Raw genomic sequence first — 19,693 nt, forward strand, 5'->3', positions numbered from 1 at the left:
GTCAAACGCATACCTAGCCACAAAGTGTTGTGGCACGACATGTGGCTCAGTGTTCACAATTACTACAATTTTCAGAAGATGCTTAAGACCCACATCGGGTAAGGTTGGCCCGCTAAAGTCGCCGGTTGGATTTCTTACAGACTTAGAAACCTCATTGAAGCCGAGCTTGAGAAACGACCACATTTAATCCCTTCGAATCCAGCACCCAACCCATCCTCGCCGTCATGCTGTCCCGACAGGCAATCCGCTCAATTCGGGCTGCGGCTCCTCAGCGGTCCCTTGCCCGGGTTCCCATGCGTTCTTACGCCGCTGCCGCTGCCGCCTCTACTCAAACAGTCAAACCCCCCGTCGCCGTCTACGGTCTCGACGGTACCTATGCCACTGCCCTGGTATGTCAATCCTCTTTCGGAGCTTGGTACTTGTTATTGGAGATTTTGGAGGACTACAATTGGGGGGAATAAATCTAGGGAGAAGGCTTTGAACAGTTATAAAACGAGCTGTGTTGACCAGTGAGCTATTTAGTACACGGCGGCCGTGAAGTCTTCCTCCCTTGACCCGACAGCAAAGGCTCTGAGCACCCTAGGCGATCTCGTCTCCAAAGATGCCAGGCTCGCCGCAATCCTAAGCAATCCCACCCTTTCCGACAAGGACAAGAGCTCCATCGTCGCCGAGTTACAGAAGAACGTGGGCGCCGCGAGTGCGAACGAAACTGTCAAGAACTTCCTCGCGGCTCTTGCTGAGAACAACCGCTTTGGAATTCTCGAGGGAATCTGCGAGAAGTTTGCCCAGATCATGAGCGCGTCCCGAGGAGAGGTTGAGTTAATCGTTACCAGCGCCCAGGTACGTTATTCTTAAGTTGGAATCTGTATAAAGGCCCAGGAATATGCTAATGAATCATAGCAATTGGACAACAAAATTCTCTCCCGCCTAGAGTCTGCCGTCTCCAAGTCTCAATACGTTGGACAGGGCAAGAAGTTGAAGGTCACCAACAAAGTCAACCCGGACATCGTTGGTGGACTTGTCGTGGAAATTGGTGACAGGACAATCGATCTCTCCGTCTCATCCAAGCTTGCCAAGATGAACAAGCTCCTCACGGACACTCTGTAAACTATTCTCTTTTGTGCGAGCGAGGGAGCTGCTACGGAGAGACGATTTGCAACGGGAAGGTTGGTTCTCCGTTGAGATACCATTTGTGCATAGGCTCGTAAAATAGAGGAAGCATTCGTCCCCCATTTCCGGCCGTCCGTTCATAGAACTACCTACGTAATCGAGAACATTTTTACCTACTTAAACGAAGTACTAATATAGAAGAAGCCAAGGTCTTCTACACATAGGCGTTGTCAAAGCAATATTGGTGTACTAACATCAGTATAAGGAGGTAGCCCTACAGCGTAACGGGGTTTCTCAAGGAGAGTAGACCATATCTAGTGCATATCCATATTACTTCTCTTGCTTCCTTTTAGCCCAATGCTACCTATATACTCACGTAGTATAGTAGACTGGAAGAAGGTAGTAAGTTAACTTCAAGTAGGGACATAAGCCATGTACCTACCAGCCGCAGTGCCATGGAATAAAATAGCTGAGCGCTCGATCACATCCTACATAGTTCAATTAGGCTTCAAGCGCCTTTACCTAGGTATACCAAGAAATCTTCACATCACCCAATCATCTATAATCTCATTAAGTTCGTAATCTCGTATTCCTTCTACCATTTATCTGTACTTGTATCTGTATGCAGCCTACCAATGTATATCCGCCTGTGTATCCTCTAGGCTCTTCAAGCAAGCAAGTCAGGTCTCTTCTCTTCTCTTCTGTCCTCTAGGCCCTCTTCCATTCCACTCTGTTGGAGCCAACCCTTCTGTCTAAGCTCTCCCCCCTGAACCCCAGATCCCTAACACAACACCCCTTAAACCTGCGTCTCATATTCATCTACGTCAGCATACCTACCAAACGCATCATCATGGTCCTTGACCCTCTGCAACTGCTCCGAGACATAATTCTTCAAATGCTCATCTGCCTCCCGCCTCGCGGCCTGTCGCTCCGGGTCATCCGGTGCCTCGCTGCGGACATCGAACTCTTCGCCATTGACCGACGCATCGAAATCGCTTCTGGCGCTAATGGACCTTGCCGTCGAAGACCGGCGCATATGGCCCTTATGCGGCCTAGACGAGCCGTTCGCCACTCCGACGTGCCGGTGGAAGACGTCGTCGAAGTAATGTGCCATGCCCACTGTTGGGGTGCGTGGTGTTTGCGGGAGACGACAGCTCATACTATTCTAAGGGTTAGCATCTGGATGTACGTGGTGACCATGTAAAGTAAGCCAACTTACCCGGTGTCGTGGATCATGCGGGCGATCAGCCCAGTCCAGCCGCATTGGTGCGTTGCTCCCAACCCACGACCAGTGTCGCCGTCGAAGAACTCGTGGAACCACATGTAGTCTTTCCAGTTTGGGTCGAAGTCCAATGTATCGTTCCCGGCGTTGATGCTCCGACGTCCGTCATCGCCACGGGCGAACAAGTGTTGCAGACGGTGCTGGATCTCTTCGGAGACGTGTCCAAGATGCATGTATTCCCCGGATCCGGTAGGGCATTCTACTTGGAAATTAGGTCCGTAGAATAGGTAGAATCGCTGCAGGGATTCCACGAGAAGGAAGTTAACACAGAGCCAAATAGGTCCTCTCCAGTTGCTATTGCCACCAAATAGACCACTGTCTGAGTCTCCTGGTACGTATCCTACTGTGAACTTTTGACCATTCACGTCCATGGAATATGGGTTATCTTTATGATATCTCGAAAGTGATCGAATGCCATGTTCGCTGAAGAACTCATCTTCGTCGAGCATACGCTTTAAGATCTTCTCCAGCCTATCTTTGCTTACCATCGAAAGGAGGATTCGGTTACCCTTGCCCCTCTTCCGGATACTTGCCATATTTCTTTCTGCCAAGTCGCATCGGTTCTCCATGAACCAATCCACACGCTTTTTGAAAGACGGCAGTTTGTTGATCAGTTCCGGCTCTAAAGTTAGGGTTGCGTACAAAGGAATCAGGCCGACCAAAGATCGGACGGGTAGTTGTTGAATCCACGGCCCACCCCAGGAAATTGCATCGTAATAGAAACCGTCTTCGTCGTTCCATAAGGACTTTTCGTCCTTGTCGCCGTGTTTGAAGGTCATGGCATCGCTGATAAATATGAAATGTTCGAAGAACTTCGAGGCGATATCCTCGTAAATCCGTCGATGTTTTGCCAGCTCGAGGGCAATATTTAACATGCATAGCGAATAGAACGCCATCCATCCCGTGCTGTCTGCTTGCTCAAGAACACCTCCTGTTGGCAAGGGCTCGGAGCGATTAAAGAGGCCGATGTTGTCTAGACCGAGGAAACCTCCCTCGAAGACATTTTTGCCGTCCATATCCTTTCGGTTGACCCACCAGGTGAAGTTCAATAGCAGCTTTTGGAATACCCTCTCAAGAAAGTCAATGTCTTGTCTTCCATATAGCTTTCGCTCAATCTTGAAGACCCGGAAAGTAGCCCAAGCATGAACCGGAGGGTTCACATCACCAAAGTTCCATTCATATCTATAACGAGATCAGTCGTTTTACCCAATTATACAGCTAAAAAGTAAGTACGTACGCAGGAAGCTGGCCATTTGGATGGCAATACCATTCCCTGGTGAAGAGGTCAATCTGCTTCTTCGCAAATTCTGGGTCGATCATAGCCAGCGGTATGCAGTGAAATGCGGAATCCCAGGCTGCGAAGAAGGGATACTCCCACGAATCCGGCATAGACAAGATGTCATCAATATATAGGTGTCTCCATTCCGAGTTTCTGATGGCCTTCCTCTCGGGTGGTGGCGGTGGTTGAGCAGGGTCGCCGTTGGCCCATTGGTCCCATATGAACTGGTAGTATTGCTTACACCACATCATGCCCGAAAAGGCCTGGCGTTGGATGTTACGAAGATCTTCGGACATCGGTAAAGGACTTATCCTGTAGTAGAATTCATCTGCTTCTTCTCGTCTTTTTTCAACGATATCGTCAAAAATCTCTTCGTCTAGATAGGTCTCGTTCTTTCTTGAAAATCGGAAACGAACAACTAATAAAGAGGGTTAGTATGTTCTATCACGCCAATAGTTATCAGTGACGTACCGGCGCATTCACCGGGAGCGACACCCCCTGATTCGTTGAATTGGAACCAGGCCGCACATTTGGTGCCTATCCTAGCTGGGTTTACGGCCTCCTTCTTGCCATCGACAATGTAGTTGTGGAATGCGTCCTTGACATAAGGAACCTTGTTCTCTCCTCCGTATAGAAGCTCATAGTTGGTGTCATTATCGGTGTAGATGAGCTCGGGCTGCACATCTTCTCCGCTAGTTCCCACACCCGGCGAGGGTGACAATAACAGGTATCGGTTGCCTAGCTTCCAGTGCTTCGACCTGGCCATGTTCTCGGAATACTCCGAGATAGACGGTTTCTTGTCTATAGTCTCCCTTCCCCAGGCCCAAGTGTTTCGGAACCATACATGAGGGATGATATGAAGAGGAGCCGGTTCCGGTCCTCGATTCCATGCTGTGACCCGGAAGAGGAGCTCATCAGGGTCGTCTGCCTCCTTCGCAGTCTCAATAATAATATCCCAATATCTGTCCTCGTCAAATATGCCAGTATCAATGATCTGATACTCCTTCTCGGTTTTCGTTCTCTTGGCATTCGTATCTAAGAGGTCTTTGTATGGAAATGCTCTTTGCGGGTATTTATAGAGGTATTTCATATAGGAGTGCTAGACGAACGTGAGCAAAGGCGCGAATAGGGCAGGTTATGATGTTTCTTACTGTCTATATTTAAATTGTTAGTGACGTGACCCATATAGTAATAGGCGATGGTATTCAAGGCTTACAGGTGTGTTATCAAGGTGAAAATGAGCTTCTTTGATACTTTCACCATGGTTGCCTTGGGGGTTTGCAAGACCAAACAATCGTTCTTTGAGGAAAGGACTAATCATTGTCAGTAAGTCTATATTCGTGCTATAGTGTTTCCTGATACAGACTCTTGCTCGTTCCAGAAAGCAAAGGCGATGTTCTGCAGCCCATGAGTATCTGACACTCCAGCTATACCATCTTCACCCCAGCGGAAAGCTCGAGATCGTGCGTCATCATGAGTGAAATCTGTACGTCGCTGCAAGTTAACAAATGTACCATGCAGTATAGAATAATGGACTCACGGCTCCAAGCATCACCATCTGCACTGTAGTCCTCTCTCACTGCACATCACTAGTCAGTTGGCGGAATCGGAAAGAGGGGATTCCTTGACTCGGTAGGCTTGCCTGTAGCCCACTGTCGTTCAGCGACATAAGGTCCCCATTTCTTCCAGTATTTGATTCGATTACCGTCCTCCTTGAGACGCTTCTCCTCCTCGGTGAGGTATTCGTAGTTGTCGACCACAACCATGTTTGAAGATTACTCAGATACTTAGCATAAGCTCATCAGTCGGGAGGCAGCACTCTCGAAATTTAGCAAGATAGGCAAGATAGACAAGATAGCACGACGGATTAGGTAGGATACGGGAAAATACAACTTGGGACTGAGTTCGACAGCACAAGATAAGAAGAGGCACATGTGTAGATATTAATAAGGGAAAGAGGAAAGACGTGACAACGCAAGACACGACAAGCGCTGGAACTGCAGATCAGATCAAATCAAATCAGGTACGCGAGTAGAGCTTGTCCACGACTATCTCATTCAGGTAAGCCGTTGGGTTGGTAGTCGATTAGTAGTCGGTAGCTGTGTGGGATGTAGCGAGCTAGCCGGGTCCCATGTTTGCGTTCTTTGGATGGTCTATGAATGGTCTGGCCACGGCGAATGTACGAAGAACTTATTAGTCCTTATCTCCGCCAGATGCTTAAATCTGTTAAAGAAATACATGCACTGTACATAGACCTACTGGTGAGGGGAAATAAAAGCATGTGCGGGGTGTATTGGGCGTATTGGGTGTGATGACATCATTAGGCAGGTATACATCCCTGAGCAAGCACATAAGCACATGCTTAGGTATCTGTGCTGCTACCTTACATGCTCTCTATACCTCGTATGTATATCAATAGTGTATCGAAGCCTACGACGCGAGATCCGTACATTATTTGCCATGGTTAGAACCAAAACAGAACGGGCGCCAAATAAATCGCGGCAACGGAGCTAATTCTACGAAAATAAAAGAATAGCCCAGAAGCCCCAAGTCCTTGCCAACTGGCCCTTCATTCGAAAAGATAGCTGGGAAATTTGGAAAGCTTGAAATGGCCACACTGAAAACCAAAGCCGTCCCTCATATACCATCTGGTCGAATCTACCATTACCCTTGAAACAGTCATATTCAGAAACAGGGGTTAGGGTTTAAGGTCGCCCGGCTACCACCAACTCCCGCGTTGATCCGATAAGCATGCCTTCTTAGTATTGGCCATTAAATTAATCCTTTATCGACCATAAGTGAGACTGAACGTGGTCGTTATGATTTCGCAAACCAGGGGAATTTCTTCTTCCCGGGATCCACAGGGCCACCGCTAGGAGATTCTACCTGAATACTGCGCTGATAGATGTCCTAGATTACCAAGTTAGTGAGTATGCTGCTTAATTGGGCGTGTAATCAATAAATTCCGTATTACCTCTTCGTCCGTAGGCATCAGGCAGTCTAGAATGAGTTCTCTTGCCGTATCATGCTTGGATAAGTTTGGATAGGGAGTGCCCTGGCTCTTCATGATAGGCAGGAGGATTTCTCCTAAAATCTCAAATTTCTTCCAGTTTATTCGATCCCCTTGAGGCCCCACCAGCGTCATGCTACCTTCTTCGGCTGACACGAGATCTCTACGATGTAACGGAATAAAAGGTATGCGTGGTAATGGCGAATTTTCCCAGGCGAGTCGATAGGCGAAGTGGCTCTTCTGGGTTCCCATTAGAAGTACCAACCTCGCAAACCGTTTTTGGACATCTGCTGGCACGAGTGCTCTAGTCTGGGAAAGACGGTGAATGGCTGTTCCGTTGATGCCGGCAAGCACGGCTGCCAGACCGTTGTAATTATTTAGCTGCCTTAGCTTCAGGGCGATGTTCATAAATTTCTCCAGCATCTGGGCGCGATGCTTGGCTTTATCTCGCATGAGGACCAAATTGGAAACCCAGACCGCAATGTGGTTGAAATGGGCAATCATGCGGTTCACGTTCTTCATGGCTCTGCACTTCTCCTTCTGTTCGGTAGATAGGCTGACGTGCCGGACCAAGTCACGTATCCGAATCGAAGAAAACATGACCCAATCAATACGCGTCATCTCATCCGCGATGTCGTCGTTCTGCGTGTCCATGAATATATGATATCGGAATTTGGTTAGGGGCAACGTATACGTAGGGACCATTGTCGCCGCCTCTCGTTCATAATCCTCGTACGAATGGAATTGGAACGAATGAATCTTTCCACCAGTCCCGGAATCCGTCTGCAGAGACGAGCTGGCTGAAGGTCGGCGTTCGATCGGCTCACCAACCCCAAGGGAGCTCATGCTTTCTGATAAATCGCCAAAGCGCCTTGAGGCATCTTTTGCAGCCAGTTCGCTTTCGTCTGCTATGATGTCCTCGGCGCTATCAGCTTTCTCCCAACCTGTGTCGTCTGCCTCGATCACAGCATACTCTAATGTTCGACGCATTTGCTGTGCGGCCGCGGAAAAGATTGGCTCTGTGGACAAGTGTCTCACAAAATCCTCCAACTTTCTTCTTGTCCCAGGCCGCGCAAAGTCCCCCGGATAAGTCGCGACCCACTTTGCAATCACCTCAATGATTCGAAGTTGCGTAGCCGTCTTAGTGAGATAATGGACAGATTTGTCGTCCTTGATGCGTTCCAGCCGGGATAGAAGTGACGAAAAGAGGTGTCCAGGCGTTGAGAACTTGCGATACAGACACAGGAAAATATCCAAGAAATTGTTGTCTGCCCTAGACATCTTGGGAGCAACAAGACGTTCTACTAACTCGTCAAAAGTGACGCCAAGTTTCTTTGCCGGTCTCTCAAAAACCGATTCATCGCTTCGTTGCAGCAAAGGTATGTCATCGGAGTATCTCATAGATTCCGCATCCGAATCCTCGACATCGAGGAACGAGGCAGCATTCTGGGACCGATCTAACCTAATGCCCGTCGTACGGAGCATACTCGAAACGCTCTGGTTTGGATCGTCTTCTGAAGTGTCTGGAAATTGGCCGGTGACATGACTCCCCGTATAATCAACGCGAGGTGACCTTGTAGAGCGGTAATCCGATCCTGGTTGGGTTGGAAAGCCCCGGAGTAGTGACATATCTGAGCTAGCGCGGCTGTGTTTGCTATGTTGACTTAAAGGCCGGGCGTTTGATGATTCTAGTTGGGTATCAAGATGCGCAGCCGAAGCTGCCCTGCGCCTCGGACCTATCCCGTCCGTACCCTCCGACTCTGTAGTCATCGTTAGCAAGAATTAGGAAGCCTCAAGAATATATAAACTTCTAACGTATCATGACCGATTTTATTTCAGATATTTCTTTAAGTAAGGGGAGGGACGGCCTTGAGCTAGTACGTACCCAGGCTCCGCAACACCAATGCCTTAAGAAGCGTAGATAAAGCTATCCTCGCGCTCTCCGGTTTGTTCGCGGACGTTTTAAAAGTTGCAAGGCATGACTGACATGCCGCAGCAACTGCCTCCGTGTCAATCTGCCTTGAACTCTCTGGGTTATCGCACTTCGTTGCGACCAGGACTGCCGGCAATGACGAATTCACGAGAGCATCTATTTAATTTAGTCTTTGCTCATGTTCAAATTCACTGTAGATGTTCAGGGTATAAAACGACGTCTACGACGACTTACTTAGGGTTTGAGGTAACTCTATGATGCTCTCCCTGTTCGTAACATCGTATAAGAGCAAAACGCCATTTACACTCGGTACAATGGCACCGCCCATCTGCTTTGGCCACTTAATTTGCCGATCGGGATCTACGTCGAAGTACTCGAGATCCAACTCAAATAGAGTAACGGCGTAAGGCACATTATCGATATTAATGCGCGCGGTTGTGGGATTGGGGCCGGGAACGCGTGGTAGGGACATCGCCCTTTGTATGAAGTGGGACTTGCCGACTCCATTGGCCCCGATGACAGAAATGTTGATGCTCTCCATTTTGTCGATCGCATGTGGCCAACTCAAGACTTGATCCTCGGCTATATAAATCGCACGGTCTGAGTCTTAAGGAAATGAGCTTAAGAAGCGCACCCGAGCATCAAGATCACATATAATTAGTAACCTAGTGTGTAGAGTCGGCATGGGGAGCTTCACCGAAGAGCTCTCATGACTATAGTTGTATGTATGGTGTAATAAGGGGTGGGTTTACTTCGTTTATGATATCTATGCAGAGATTAAATCGAGCCGTGAACCGACGACAAGGAATCTAAGAGGATCCTTAAGAGGGGTAGGGAATCAAGGGATATATTTTCTGATCGGAATAGCTAGTAATCGGGGCGAGGGTCCGTGATCGAAGAAGCCGTGTTCGGGAAGGATGAAGATATTGATGAGGACGTAGAGAGAGCTATAGAACTGTCTGCTATGAGCCGCTCACGCAGTTTGGAATGTCCTGATCGGTTGTGCCGTCCTCGAGTTACCTAGGTCCAATAGGGTATAATAGGGTTCAACACCTGCCTCGTTGAAAGCCGTTGCGGATTATCGTGCAATGTTACACACCCGTTGTGGTTTAGGCGACCAGATAGCCCAGTGTAACAATACACTGACGATGCTTGGGGAAGGTCGGACAAGTGACGAAACGAAATGCGCGAGACGGCTTCACCGATATGGGTGCGGTGGGAATATATCGACCAGACGAAGGGCTGTGTGATTGTTGCGCCGTCTAACCTGGAGCGCGGATATTAATTCATGAAGTACGACGCAGGCCATGAGGGACAAAACTCATACCAACGCAACCGTCCTTGGTACTTGTATGTAGGCTAACCGTGGAGGTATTTGCAGCCTTAGATCCGGTGCGGGAAGCTTGAGATGAAATATCCACTCGCTAGACCCGCTAGATCTCGGCCAGCCACCGTCTTGATGGGTAGATAAGAGTTTGAATAAGGTAGAAGGAGCCGATGTTGGGAGTTGGATGATGTTAAGTGGAGGTCATCATGACACGGAGACCTACTAAATTCGGTTGTCTTCAAATTACGACGTCGAGGGGTCGACTGGTTAAGGTGAGGTGAGTTCAATTATCCGGTTGCGGGATGAACTTCCAATTGAACCCCCCCCCTCAGCTGAAGCACTTAGAGGAGTGACCCTGCAATAAATCATATGGGCCCACAGATACGGCCAATGATCCCACATCCTCGAGTCAAAAGTGACTTGATATATACATCGGATCTATCGTTATATCACCCACCTGTAGCGGACACTAGTAGTTTTTCAAGGTACCTCGAGGTATATATTTGGCAAAATACCTATTCAACTCATTCCCCAGCTTGACGACAGGAGCTTCCCTACATACCCCTGCATTCAAGCTGAGCAAGCGCGGACTTAGTTCTGGATTTCACGTGGGCATCGGCCGCACTTACCTGAATCCATATATGGATTTATGTATTTCTGGACATTTTTCGTGATAGTTAGATCTGAGTTTAACCTAACTAAAACAAATCCCGGATTTTCCCAATCTTAATGGATGAGCGTCTTTGCCCAGATCCGAACTTCCTGCCTCACAATGGGAAGAAATGAGAGGAACGCGTTAAATGCGAACGAACGGCGGCTACTCAACGCCAACCCGAAGCCGATCTACTTCTTGATTAGCAACTGAGGCCAATCATGTTTCTTCGAGCTGTGTTAGCACACCTATATATGTACCTGGGTACCTGTCTCTCATCCTTTTAAGAAAGCTCCCCATATGCACGTGGGTTGGTTGACCAATAGGCGACGCGCCTTGATGTGTTCCAACTCCGACGCACTTACGCCAAACGTCAATGCCAACGAACATATGTATACCTTCCATTGAACCCGAACTATAGAATCACGGGTGGGGTTCCTAAGGAAATAATTATAACGTATCACGCCACTGCGATGCCTAGATCAACCCATTAAGCGAGCACGTTAACTTTGTCCCGAGTTCTGGATCATCGGCTCGTGGTCGGGTTCGGGGGAAGTCCGTGCCTAACTAAATAAAGCTGCTCTAGCCATACCTAGCGTTTGATACCGGTCGCCTTCCGAATGGACCCCCGACAAAGTCGGTCTTAGACGGACGTCTAGACCTCATTGGTCTATCCTCGCGGTTATCTACTTAGGCACCTAGACGATCAGATTTGATATAGTCGTGCCAAGGCTAATAATAACCATATGAATCCTCAGCTGCTTGTGCCGGTTAGACCTTGCTGATAAGAACTACTCGATGCAAGTTCATAACATGCTGAGGTAGGAAAGTGAGATTCTATAATCCCTGAGAATTGGGTGTTTGCTATGACGACGTCCCTTCCTAATCATACAACATGGATTGATTATTGTCAATATTTGAGAGTGTAAGCACTACTCTGTTGCGAGGGCCCTCCCAGTACTTTATCGGTTATTTTGATAGATACTAACTTTTCAGCTATTGTAGCAGAGCTGACGAATTTAGGACACAGTCGTAACGAGTTCACTATAGCGTGTCATCGGCAAGGTAACACGGCGCGCCGTCACTAAGAATTCTAACGCGCCGCAGACTACCGAATGTTCTTATGTCTTCAACCCCTCCTATCGTATGAAGGTAGTGTTCGTATCATAAGTAAAGCGGGAGCTTAAGCAGCAACTTAGGAGTAATGTGAGTGGTCCCTTCTACCTTGAATATGGGTGTGAATGAAGGAGAGGATCTTCTCAGCTGGTAGTCTGACAATCTCGAAATAATACATTATCTGAAATTAGGAGGAAACATATTCTAGCCGAACTATCGAACCGACATGAGAGACCTGGTCTATGAATGAAGGGCTTCCTGCACTCGATTATCATAGTCCTTCCGGCTATGACGTTGATAACTATAACCTAACTACTTGAGTGCAGTATACCGATACTTCAGGGATTGCCAAGAGTCTTGACGAGCGAGATGATAATATACTATGGGTCCCGTCGACCCGTTTTCTCATGGGTTTTTCTCAGCTATCGAGCCTTTTCGTGTTGCACCGATCGACTCCTCTATGCTGATAGCCAGGGTAGACGTGAAGGCATATAAATAATCTCTCGAAAGAATATATGTAGCTATCGCTTAAGGTATGAAGACTGAAAGAGAACAGCGGTGCAAAGCATGAGATTGTAGGAAGGGTAATGTATATAAGAACGCGGTTTAGGCAATTGAAACTGAACACATAGGGATAATGCGGTGAAGTTAGAGTTACTCTTTCTCCTATTGTCATTGGAGGTTCACGGATTAAAACAAGGAGCACATCTGGTTAGTCTGAAGTGGTCCCGAGCTTGTGGATCACGGATGGTAGCATATACCCAGGCAGCCATAGCGATATTATCTACCTTAAGTAACTAGGTAGTAGGTATATGAAGATATCCAAGGAGAATAGTGGTCGGATGTAGCAGGTTCATATATTTATTTGCTTAGCATCAATATCATGAATCTGCCTATGCGTATATCAGTAGGTAGGTAGGTAGCTATCTAACTTACACATGCTTCTTAATCACTATATATACTACTAGGGTAGGGATGCTTAGTAATAAATCACGGTGACCCAACAGACGGGATACTAGGCAGTCTAGTCTTAATCTTGAGTGTCACGTACATCGATATGTAGTATCTTTAATGGTAACTAGGCGCCAAACTAGCTGGATTAACAGGAACCGGGTTGAGTTCAGAGGCTGAAGGTAGGTAAGTTTGCTACCAGATAGATAATACTTAGGGAGTGTTTCAGATACCGGAGCCAAGACGAATATATCAAGAGCATCAAGGTTCAATTCATCTGATGTAGGCACTCACATGAATTGACCAATTCTGTTCTACTAGCACTGGCAGGTAAGGTTACCTACTAGTTTAGGCACAGACACTCTTGCCCCTTTTCTGGTAGTCATCGTATAGGAAACTACCCAGTAGACGATTACTACATCTATATAGGTACCGTAAAATATTGAAGGGAGCTGCTGGATTGAATATATTGACGAGGCAGTATTCATACTGCGGTATTCGGTCGTCAAACCAAAGAACTCGGGTAGCTGCAGTGGTTAGACGACAAAGGCTAGCATTTGATATCTGCGCGTTCATGCATCTGATATGGGATGTGCGCACAGTCGAGGCTGTTTGTTATTGTATTTTAAATCTGTAGCACAGATCTCCCTGGAGATGTAATGCATACTTTAACCCCGCGATTTCCTTTTCTATAGTGACTTGCCCTTGTATCGCGATTGCGATTGCAAGTTGGTGGCAGTTGAACAGTGCGGTGGGTGACGACTGATTCTTGTAGATTCCCAAACTTCCTACCGTTCCTTCTTACTTCCATCTCGCACCTTCACTTTCTACTTATCTTATACCTGCGTTCCTTTTTCTTTTCCACGCAACTTCTTATTTCTTACCAGGTACCCAAGGTGCACGCATCCCCACCTCTCGTTAACCTACATGTCTACCTCTGGTTATCGTACCAGACCCTACCTACCTACTCCCCTCAACCTGACCTACACTTACTTGTCCAATACCCAGTGACCAGGTATTTTGCAACACATTGCACTTCCCTTTGAACTTCCTAGGTAATATTTTTTACCTAGTAAGTCGCAACGTCAACATTGCAGTTTCCTGCACATTCTCAACCCAACTCTATTCATGTGTCCGTCTTGTTAACTTTTCCATCCATCTTCTTACGATGGAACCAACACGTCAATACTTTTCGTCATCTGACGACGACGGTAGCATGGGGCGAAATAATGCACCGCGAGGCCGTCAGGCCAAACGCTTTGAGCTCGACCTTAGTGACGTTTTTGATGCGGATCAAAAATTCCAGTTCATACGCCTCATCAATGAGATTATCGAAGACATGCAGAAGCAGATGCGTGACAACTTCGACGGTCTCGACCTAGGTATTCTTCCTGATGACCAAGGAATCAACCCACCTCAAACACAATGCCACATCATTCCTAATCTCAATGATGAGAATGATCGTCAGTTATTTGAACGCCCCGGGCCCACATACGCCTTGGTCCCGAAGAATATGTGGAAATATCCCAAGGACGCCGATGAACTTCGAAAAATACAAGGAAAGACAGACAGAGACGTTCTGCTCGAGGGTGTCAGTGAGCAGAAGAAAGACGCCCTTGCTCATTTCAATAAATGGCGTTTGAGCGTACTCAAGCGATTCGGCGACATCGCGGTCAAAAATGGTGGAGCATCGGGCAACATGGGCGGTTATCGCAATGGCAATGGTGGCCAGGGTGGTTATGGTGGCCGCGGCGGTCGTGGCGGTCGTGGCGGTCGTGGCGGTCGTGGCGGTCGTGGTGGTCGTGGTGGCCGTGGTGGCCGTGGTGGGCAGTCTAACCCTCGAGGTAATGCCAGACAGCCAGGCTTCCAACACAATCAACACCAAGACCAACACCAAAGTCGCCAAGAGAGTCAGCAATACACTCAGCCAAACACCCAAACGGGCTATGCTAATAGAGGAAGACTTAATACACCAAGTGGTAAGTCCTTCCTCGGGGGCCGGTCCGTGAGTGAAGAGCAAATCTAGTTTTTTGCTTATCCTTTAACGTCTCTATCAACCTGACTGCCCCCCATCCCCCCAAGATATTTGGCAAGAGCTAACATCGTATCTTAGTTTTCGACCTCCCGCCTACTGATCCTGCTGAAGTCGAAGCTATGCTCCTGAAGGCTTACCCTCCGATTGTAACGCTTCTTAAGCACTGTTCTAAGGAGAAGCGTATGCTTATCATGCATTGCACACTCTTGATCCTTCTTGGACTGGACCAATATGCTTTGTACTCCAGGATCCTGCTCGTGCGAATAGCTGCTTCATTGGATATCCCGCTGCATATTGTCCTGGACGACGAAAAAAGAGTCGCTTGTGCTCTTTCGAGAATCATAATGGGTATCCCTGTCGACGAAATTGTGGCCAGACGAGCCGAGGAGGCCAAAACTTCCCGGCGCTGGAAGCCTGGTATGGCTATGTCAGCTCTGGGCGGAGAGCCCGGAACACTTTCAGCCCCTTTGAGCGCCGCCGGAATCGGTAGTGTGTTTAACAAGCGCGTAATTAGCCATTCCGCTACAGCAGGACTCCTAGGACCCATGAATGACAGCACGGTCGCGGTTGGAACCTTGTTCGGTCTGTATGGAGCCCGGCAAGGCAGCAAGTCGATCGAAGCCCATAGGAAGGACGTACTGGATTTCGGTATGGTGTCCATACATGGAAAAAATACGCCAGAACTTATCGATCCCAAAGACGTGCCCACCGGGGATCGTAGAATGCGAGTTACAATCGGAATTGGTGGCATGTTAACTGGCGACGACGGTTTCCTTGACCCCTGGAAAGTTCTGGGTAACAAGAACGAGGCATACGTTATGAGGTATGAACTGGAGGTAATGAGGAAGATAGGCGGTTCCTATATGGCTGCCCTGCGGACTTTGCCCGGTTATGAATCCAGACAGGAGATGGCTTCAATGAATGGTAAGAATTCCTTCCCCATTTAATTAGAGCACAAGCTAATCTGTATCTTAGTCTTCGATAGGCTGCGCAAGTCCACGTGGCCGGTTGGCATCGTGAAGGTTAGCAAGGTCATCGACAATATTTGGTGCATCGGAATGGTTCGAGCAGAGAAGGCAGGGTACGTGCTCGCCGACATTCTGATGAATCGACTTTATGGAGAGAGACCTGTTTCCCTCGTGGGATACAGCCAAGGTGCTCGCGCCGTTTATGCTTGTCTAATGACCCTAGCCGAGAAGCGAGCGTTCGGTTTGATAGAGAACGTGATTATGATGGGCGCACCATGCCCAACTGAAGTTCGGGCTGTTTCGGCCATGAAGAGCGTCGTAGCCGGACGCTTCATCAACGTCTATTCCAAGCAAGACCATATGCTTGGTTTCCTCTATCGCTCTTGTCATTGGCCAATGGGTGTTGCAGGCTTGCAGCCTCTCCAAGGTGTGCCGAACATTCAGAATTTCGACATGAGTGAGATAGTCACTAGCCACTTTCAATGGGCCTACCTCGTTGGCTATATCCTTTCTCGAGTTGGTTGGGAGGACGTTGACACCTCTCTTATCCCCCAGCGACAGGGCAAGTTGCTTGCCTTGATTGAGTCCTTGAAGAAACTGGACGAAGAACGTGAGCTACAATGGAAGGGCAAGAACGGCGTAAGTGCCAATCGTCAACAGGAAGCCATCGAGGTGGGACACATCCGAGTGGTTGCGGACGTTCCCGCAGGCAATTCCGCAAGCAATTCTGCTGGCGCTTCTGCTGGCAATCATGCTGACAAGCGAGGAGGTGGCAAGAAGGGCAAAAAGTAATGTGGACGTCTGGCGGCGAGGCGGTAATCTCTCTTCTAGGATTCACCAAGGCGGATACGATACCCGGTATTTCTTGTTTTAGGCGGCGGTTATGGGGAGTTGGTTCTATATCATAGGCTTTTCCCCCCAATGGTTTAGGAAGGAAGAGATTGCAGGCTATGGAATTCTCTTCTGCAAAATATCCATCCATGGAGGTGGTGATAGCATTCCTGGTTAGGAGGCATACGAATGGATGGATGAAGTTAGTATAGCTCGGACGTTTGTACTTACTTGACTCACATACCCAATTCACATACCAGAATGCATACTATTACGAATATTACTTTGAAAGTCTTCTTTTCGTGTTTCCAGCCATGACTTTACTATCCTGCTTGCGTTGGATCCGTCGATCCGGTCCTTACAACGAAGTATCGCCCTGCCGTCTCACTGGCACCACCGAGAACGTCCCAATCTTCTACTGAAGAATCAGTATTCTCCTCTATTTTCTGTTCCCTCTTTCCTGCAGTTTTTCCTGCCCGCCGCCGTCGTGGGCGCCGCGCGTGCCCGACGATGTCTTCTTTCGCAAGGGCTTCCTGGAGTTGGTCTAGGCCGATGGTCTGCTCACGCATGCCCTGCGCTGTTTCATCGCGGATGGAACGCAGAGGCTCTACGCCTGTGGTGTCGACTTCGCGGATTGCACGGACGAATTGGAGTTGCGACTCGAGGGTCGAGAGCATTTTCGATTCCTCCTCGGCGGACCTAGGGGGAGGTAGAGCAGAGAGCCGGAGCAGATGCTGTAGGGTTTGTGGGGTGATTGTTGGAGAGCCAGCTGTGGATTCCGAGGCTGGAGGGGGTAGGAGGGAGCGGACGGACCAACTTGGCTTCGAGAGGATGCTTTCGAGGTCTTGGGTCGTATGGGGAGCTGAGCTTGAGCTCTTCCTCGTGCTGCTGGTGGCTGTTGTATGTGGTTGGCGAGTTCGTACAGACCGAAGTGATCGGCGGAACGCCGCACGGCAATGGCTGCATATTGCTGAATTCATAATCGTTTAAATATTTCTATGAAGACCTATCACACGGTTTTGTTATAGGGGAGATCAAGGAATGGCCAGGACTCAAAGGTTTGTTCGATTTATCACTTGAAGCGTGAATGATTGAATACGAAGGGAAGATCCCTGTTAGAGATGAAGTCCTTGAGGCTGAACGGAGCCATTCGCATGCATTGTACTCGAGACGAACTCTACCAATATAGAATGCGTGTTATTAATCTTAAAGGTTTGTTGCAACATAAATACTAATAATATTCTAACAGCGCTTCTAATTTTCCTTTCTTCTGATTAAAAATATCGACTTTATTAGTTTGTTGCGCTTGTGTTTATCTAATAGATTGACTTGAGAGGTACCTCTTATGTACCCGGCAACACGTTACAGGGGTACTTTGATGTGAGACGTGCGATGTCATAGCTTGAGACTTACCTAATGTTAGGTAGCCGTGTCGCAACTCCAAACTGCGCCTTCCCTATCATTCTCATTCCTTTGTCATCAACATTAGAGCGAATAGTTAAATTCAAACACTGATAATTCCTATCTCCCCTTTCGCCCTAATAAATAATACAGATAAATCAATCCATCATGGCCGGAGATCCTCGTGCTTTGCTACAGAAGGTTGGTCCGATTGCCCCACCATCTTCCCCCACACCTACTCAGACGGCTACTGACACGCATGGCAAATACAGGCGGACAAGACGCTTGCCAGCGCTTCCAGCGGCTTCAGTTTCTTCGGCGGCCGAGAAGACAAGTACCAGAATGCGGCAGACTTATATATCGAGGCGGCAAATTCCTTCAGGATTCAGAAAATGAACCGAGAAGCTGGCCAGGCTTTCGAAAAGGCGGCTGCCGTGCAAACAAAACAGCTGAACGAACCCGACGATGCTGCCAACACTTTGGTTGATGCCTTTAAAGTCTACCGGAAAGAGAACCCTGAAGATGCTGTGCGATGTCTCGACGTCGCTGTCAACCAATACTGCAAGAAGGGCAACTTTAGACGGGCAGCGCAGCACAAGGAGAATATGGGCGAAGTCTTCGAAAACGAGGTGGGTGATACGAAGCGTGCGCTCGAATGCTACGAGTCTGCTGCTGGATGGTACGAAGGAGATAATGCTTCAGCGTAAGGGTCCTATACCACGATGACGCGGAAAAGGACCGGCCACTAAAATGCACATTTAGTCTAGCGAACAAGCTCTGGCTTAAGGTAGCAGACATTGCGGCCCTCGAAGGCGACTATTACAAGTCGATCGAACAATACGAGAAGGTCGCAGGAGCCTCCATCAACAACAACCTAATGCGCTACTCAGTCAAAGACTACTTCCTCAAGGCGGGTATCTGCCACCTAGCGACGGGCGATATGGTCGCCGCGAATCGCGCGCTTGAGAAGTATCGAGATCTAGACCCGACATTCCCTAGCACTCGAGAGCACCAGTTGCTCACAGACCTAGCGGCCGCCATCGAAGCGGGTGACCAGGATCAGTTTACGGACAAATTGTTCCAATTCGACCAGATGAGCAAGCTTGATAAGTGGAAGACTACGATTCTTGTACGAGTCAAGAACAACATCGAAGAGGCTGGTGAGGACTTCTCTTGAGCAAATACGAGACGCCGATGATAAGCAGAAGGCTTCGTGAGAATAGCTACCCAGCCAAACATGACGTTTGGGTGCACATTGGGTTGGGTGAGACGCAGCATGACCTTTGCAAATCGCATATAGAGTCATGGTTACAACGTTTGGCCTAGAACATGGATCGTAGCAAAACCAGCTACTATTGTCAAAAGACTGAATATTACCTACCTCACCTACATGAGATAGTATTAACACTGTTTTCCACATTTCCACAGTATAGTTCCGCCGGTCAAGGGGAACCAATTTGTTTTTAGTAGGAGTTGTATGATACCGGGGTTAATGATATACATTCCTCGCTATTTAACTAACATATATCATATATTGAGAGTAACATCTGAAAGCTATGAATGCTCTATTCATGCTATCGGTATGCCCGACTTTAGGAGGGTTATTATCATTAATTGCATACACAGTACTAGAAGGGAACTTGGAAGTTTATAGTTTCCGGTACGTACCTCGGATCGTAGGGCTGTTCTGCCAAGCCAAACCATGGTGGGGTTGAGTTTGACGCTTAACGATAACGCCGATAAGAACTCGATAAGCAAAAAATTCCAAAATTCCTTAACATTAGAATATCGTTCGGAA

General features: G+C 48.1%; 6 protein-coding genes across 6 annotated transcripts; 3 read left to right on the plus strand and 3 right to left on the minus strand.

The window, feature by feature from the left end:
• Positions 1–127: 127 nt before the first annotated feature.
• Positions 128–1,345, plus strand: F4807DRAFT_422894 (OSCP-domain-containing protein). Its single transcript, XM_047997734.1, has 3 exons — positions 128–389; positions 523–840; positions 901–1,345. The coding sequence occupies exons 1-3, from the start codon at positions 225–227 to the stop codon at positions 1,105–1,107; spliced, it is 690 nt and encodes a 229-aa protein (XP_047854842.1). The 5' UTR covers positions 128–224; the 3' UTR covers positions 1,108–1,345.
• A 317-nt stretch (positions 1,346–1,662) lies between these two features.
• F4807DRAFT_422897 (Six-hairpin glycosidase) lies at positions 1,663–5,913 on the minus strand. The gene is made up of 8 exons (XM_047997735.1): positions 5,314–5,913; positions 5,212–5,250; positions 5,038–5,155; positions 4,888–4,984; positions 4,143–4,770; positions 3,630–4,089; positions 2,330–3,574; positions 1,663–2,270 (listed from the first exon to the last, which is right to left on the minus strand). Exons 1-8 carry the CDS (start codon positions 5,435–5,437, stop codon positions 1,907–1,909), a joined length of 3,075 nt encoding a protein of 1,024 aa, XP_047854843.1. The 5' UTR covers positions 5,438–5,913; the 3' UTR covers positions 1,663–1,906.
• Positions 5,914–6,336: 423 nt separating this feature from the next.
• On the minus strand, positions 6,337–9,428 carry F4807DRAFT_60608 (ras GEF). The gene is made up of 4 exons (XM_048003259.1): positions 8,849–9,428; positions 8,567–8,770; positions 6,646–8,441; positions 6,337–6,581 (listed from the first exon to the last, which is right to left on the minus strand). Exons 1-4 carry the CDS (start codon positions 9,153–9,155, stop codon positions 6,489–6,491), a joined length of 2,400 nt encoding a protein of 799 aa, XP_047854844.1. The 5' UTR covers positions 9,156–9,428; the 3' UTR covers positions 6,337–6,488.
• Positions 9,429–14,559: 5,131 nt separating this feature from the next.
• On the plus strand, positions 14,560–16,636 carry F4807DRAFT_60697 (DUF726-domain-containing protein). The gene is made up of 2 exons (XM_048003260.1): positions 14,560–15,619; positions 15,671–16,636. Exons 1-2 carry the CDS (start codon positions 14,815–14,817, stop codon positions 16,453–16,455), a joined length of 1,590 nt encoding a protein of 529 aa, XP_047854845.1. The 5' UTR covers positions 14,560–14,814; the 3' UTR covers positions 16,456–16,636.
• Positions 16,637–16,817: 181 nt separating this feature from the next.
• F4807DRAFT_459702 (uncharacterized protein) lies at positions 16,818–17,474 on the minus strand (the record flags this gene model as incomplete). Its single annotated transcript, XM_048001408.1, has 1 exon — positions 16,818–17,474. One exon carries the CDS (start codon positions 17,472–17,474, stop codon positions 16,818–16,820), a length of 657 nt encoding a protein of 218 aa, XP_047854846.1.
• Positions 17,475–17,926: 452 nt separating this feature from the next.
• F4807DRAFT_422908 (TPR-like protein) lies at positions 17,927–19,520 on the plus strand. The gene is made up of 3 exons (XM_047997736.1): positions 17,927–18,096; positions 18,168–18,598; positions 18,658–19,520. The coding sequence occupies exons 1-3, from the start codon at positions 18,064–18,066 to the stop codon at positions 19,070–19,072; spliced, it is 879 nt and encodes a 292-aa protein (XP_047854847.1). The 5' UTR covers positions 17,927–18,063; the 3' UTR covers positions 19,073–19,520.
• The last annotated feature ends 173 nt before the right edge of the window (positions 19,521–19,693 follow it).

Source organism: Annulohypoxylon truncatum, assembly GCF_022578515.1.
Source record: "Annulohypoxylon truncatum strain CBS 140777 unplaced genomic scaffold F4807scaffold_13, whole genome shotgun sequence".
NCBI lineage: Eukaryota > Fungi > Ascomycota > Sordariomycetes > Xylariales > Hypoxylaceae > Annulohypoxylon > Annulohypoxylon truncatum.

Bases quoted from the DNA above. Each gene is read 5' to 3' on its own strand.
- F4807DRAFT_422894 (XM_047997734.1), top strand. From the start codon at position 225: ATGCTGTCCCGACAGGCAATCCGCTCAATTCGGGCTGCGGCTCCTCAG. The intron at 390-522 runs GTATGTCAATCC...TGAGCTATTTAG, and splicing joins GTACCTATGCCACTGCCCTG to TACACGGCGGCCGTGAAGTC. The intron at 841-900 runs GTACGTTATTCT...AATGAATCATAG, and splicing joins TAATCGTTACCAGCGCCCAG to CAATTGGACAACAAAATTCT.
- F4807DRAFT_422897 (XM_047997735.1), bottom strand. From the start codon at position 5,437: ATGGTTGTGGTCGACAACTACGAATACCTCACCGAGGAGGAGAAGCGT. The intron at 5,156-5,211 runs GTGAGTCCATTA...AGCGACGTACAG, and splicing joins AGATGGTGATGCTTGGAGCC to ATTTCACTCATGATGACGCA. The intron at 4,985-5,037 runs GTCTGTATCAGG...GACAATGATTAG, and splicing joins GCTTTCTGGAACGAGCAAGA to TCCTTTCCTCAAAGAACGAT.
- F4807DRAFT_60608 (XM_048003259.1), bottom strand. From the start codon at position 9,155: ATGGAGAGCATCAACATTTCTGTCATCGGGGCCAATGGAGTCGGCAAG. The intron at 8,771-8,848 runs GTAAGTCGTCGT...TAAATTAAATAG, and splicing joins AGAGTTACCTCAAACCCTAA to ATGCTCTCGTGAATTCGTCA. The intron at 6,582-6,645 runs GTAATACGGAAT...TTGGTAATCTAG, and splicing joins TGATGCCTACGGACGAAGAG to GACATCTATCAGCGCAGTAT.
- F4807DRAFT_60697 (XM_048003260.1), top strand. From the start codon at position 14,815: ATGCTCCTGAAGGCTTACCCTCCGATTGTAACGCTTCTTAAGCACTGT. The intron at 15,620-15,670 runs GTAAGAATTCCT...TCTGTATCTTAG, and splicing joins GGAGATGGCTTCAATGAATG to TCTTCGATAGGCTGCGCAAG.
- F4807DRAFT_422908 (XM_047997736.1), top strand. From the start codon at position 18,064: ATGGCCGGAGATCCTCGTGCTTTGCTACAGAAG. The intron at 18,097-18,167 runs GTTGGTCCGATT...TGGCAAATACAG, and splicing joins CTCGTGCTTTGCTACAGAAG to GCGGACAAGACGCTTGCCAG. The intron at 18,599-18,657 runs GTAAGGGTCCTA...ATGCACATTTAG, and splicing joins GAAGGAGATAATGCTTCAGC to TCTAGCGAACAAGCTCTGGC.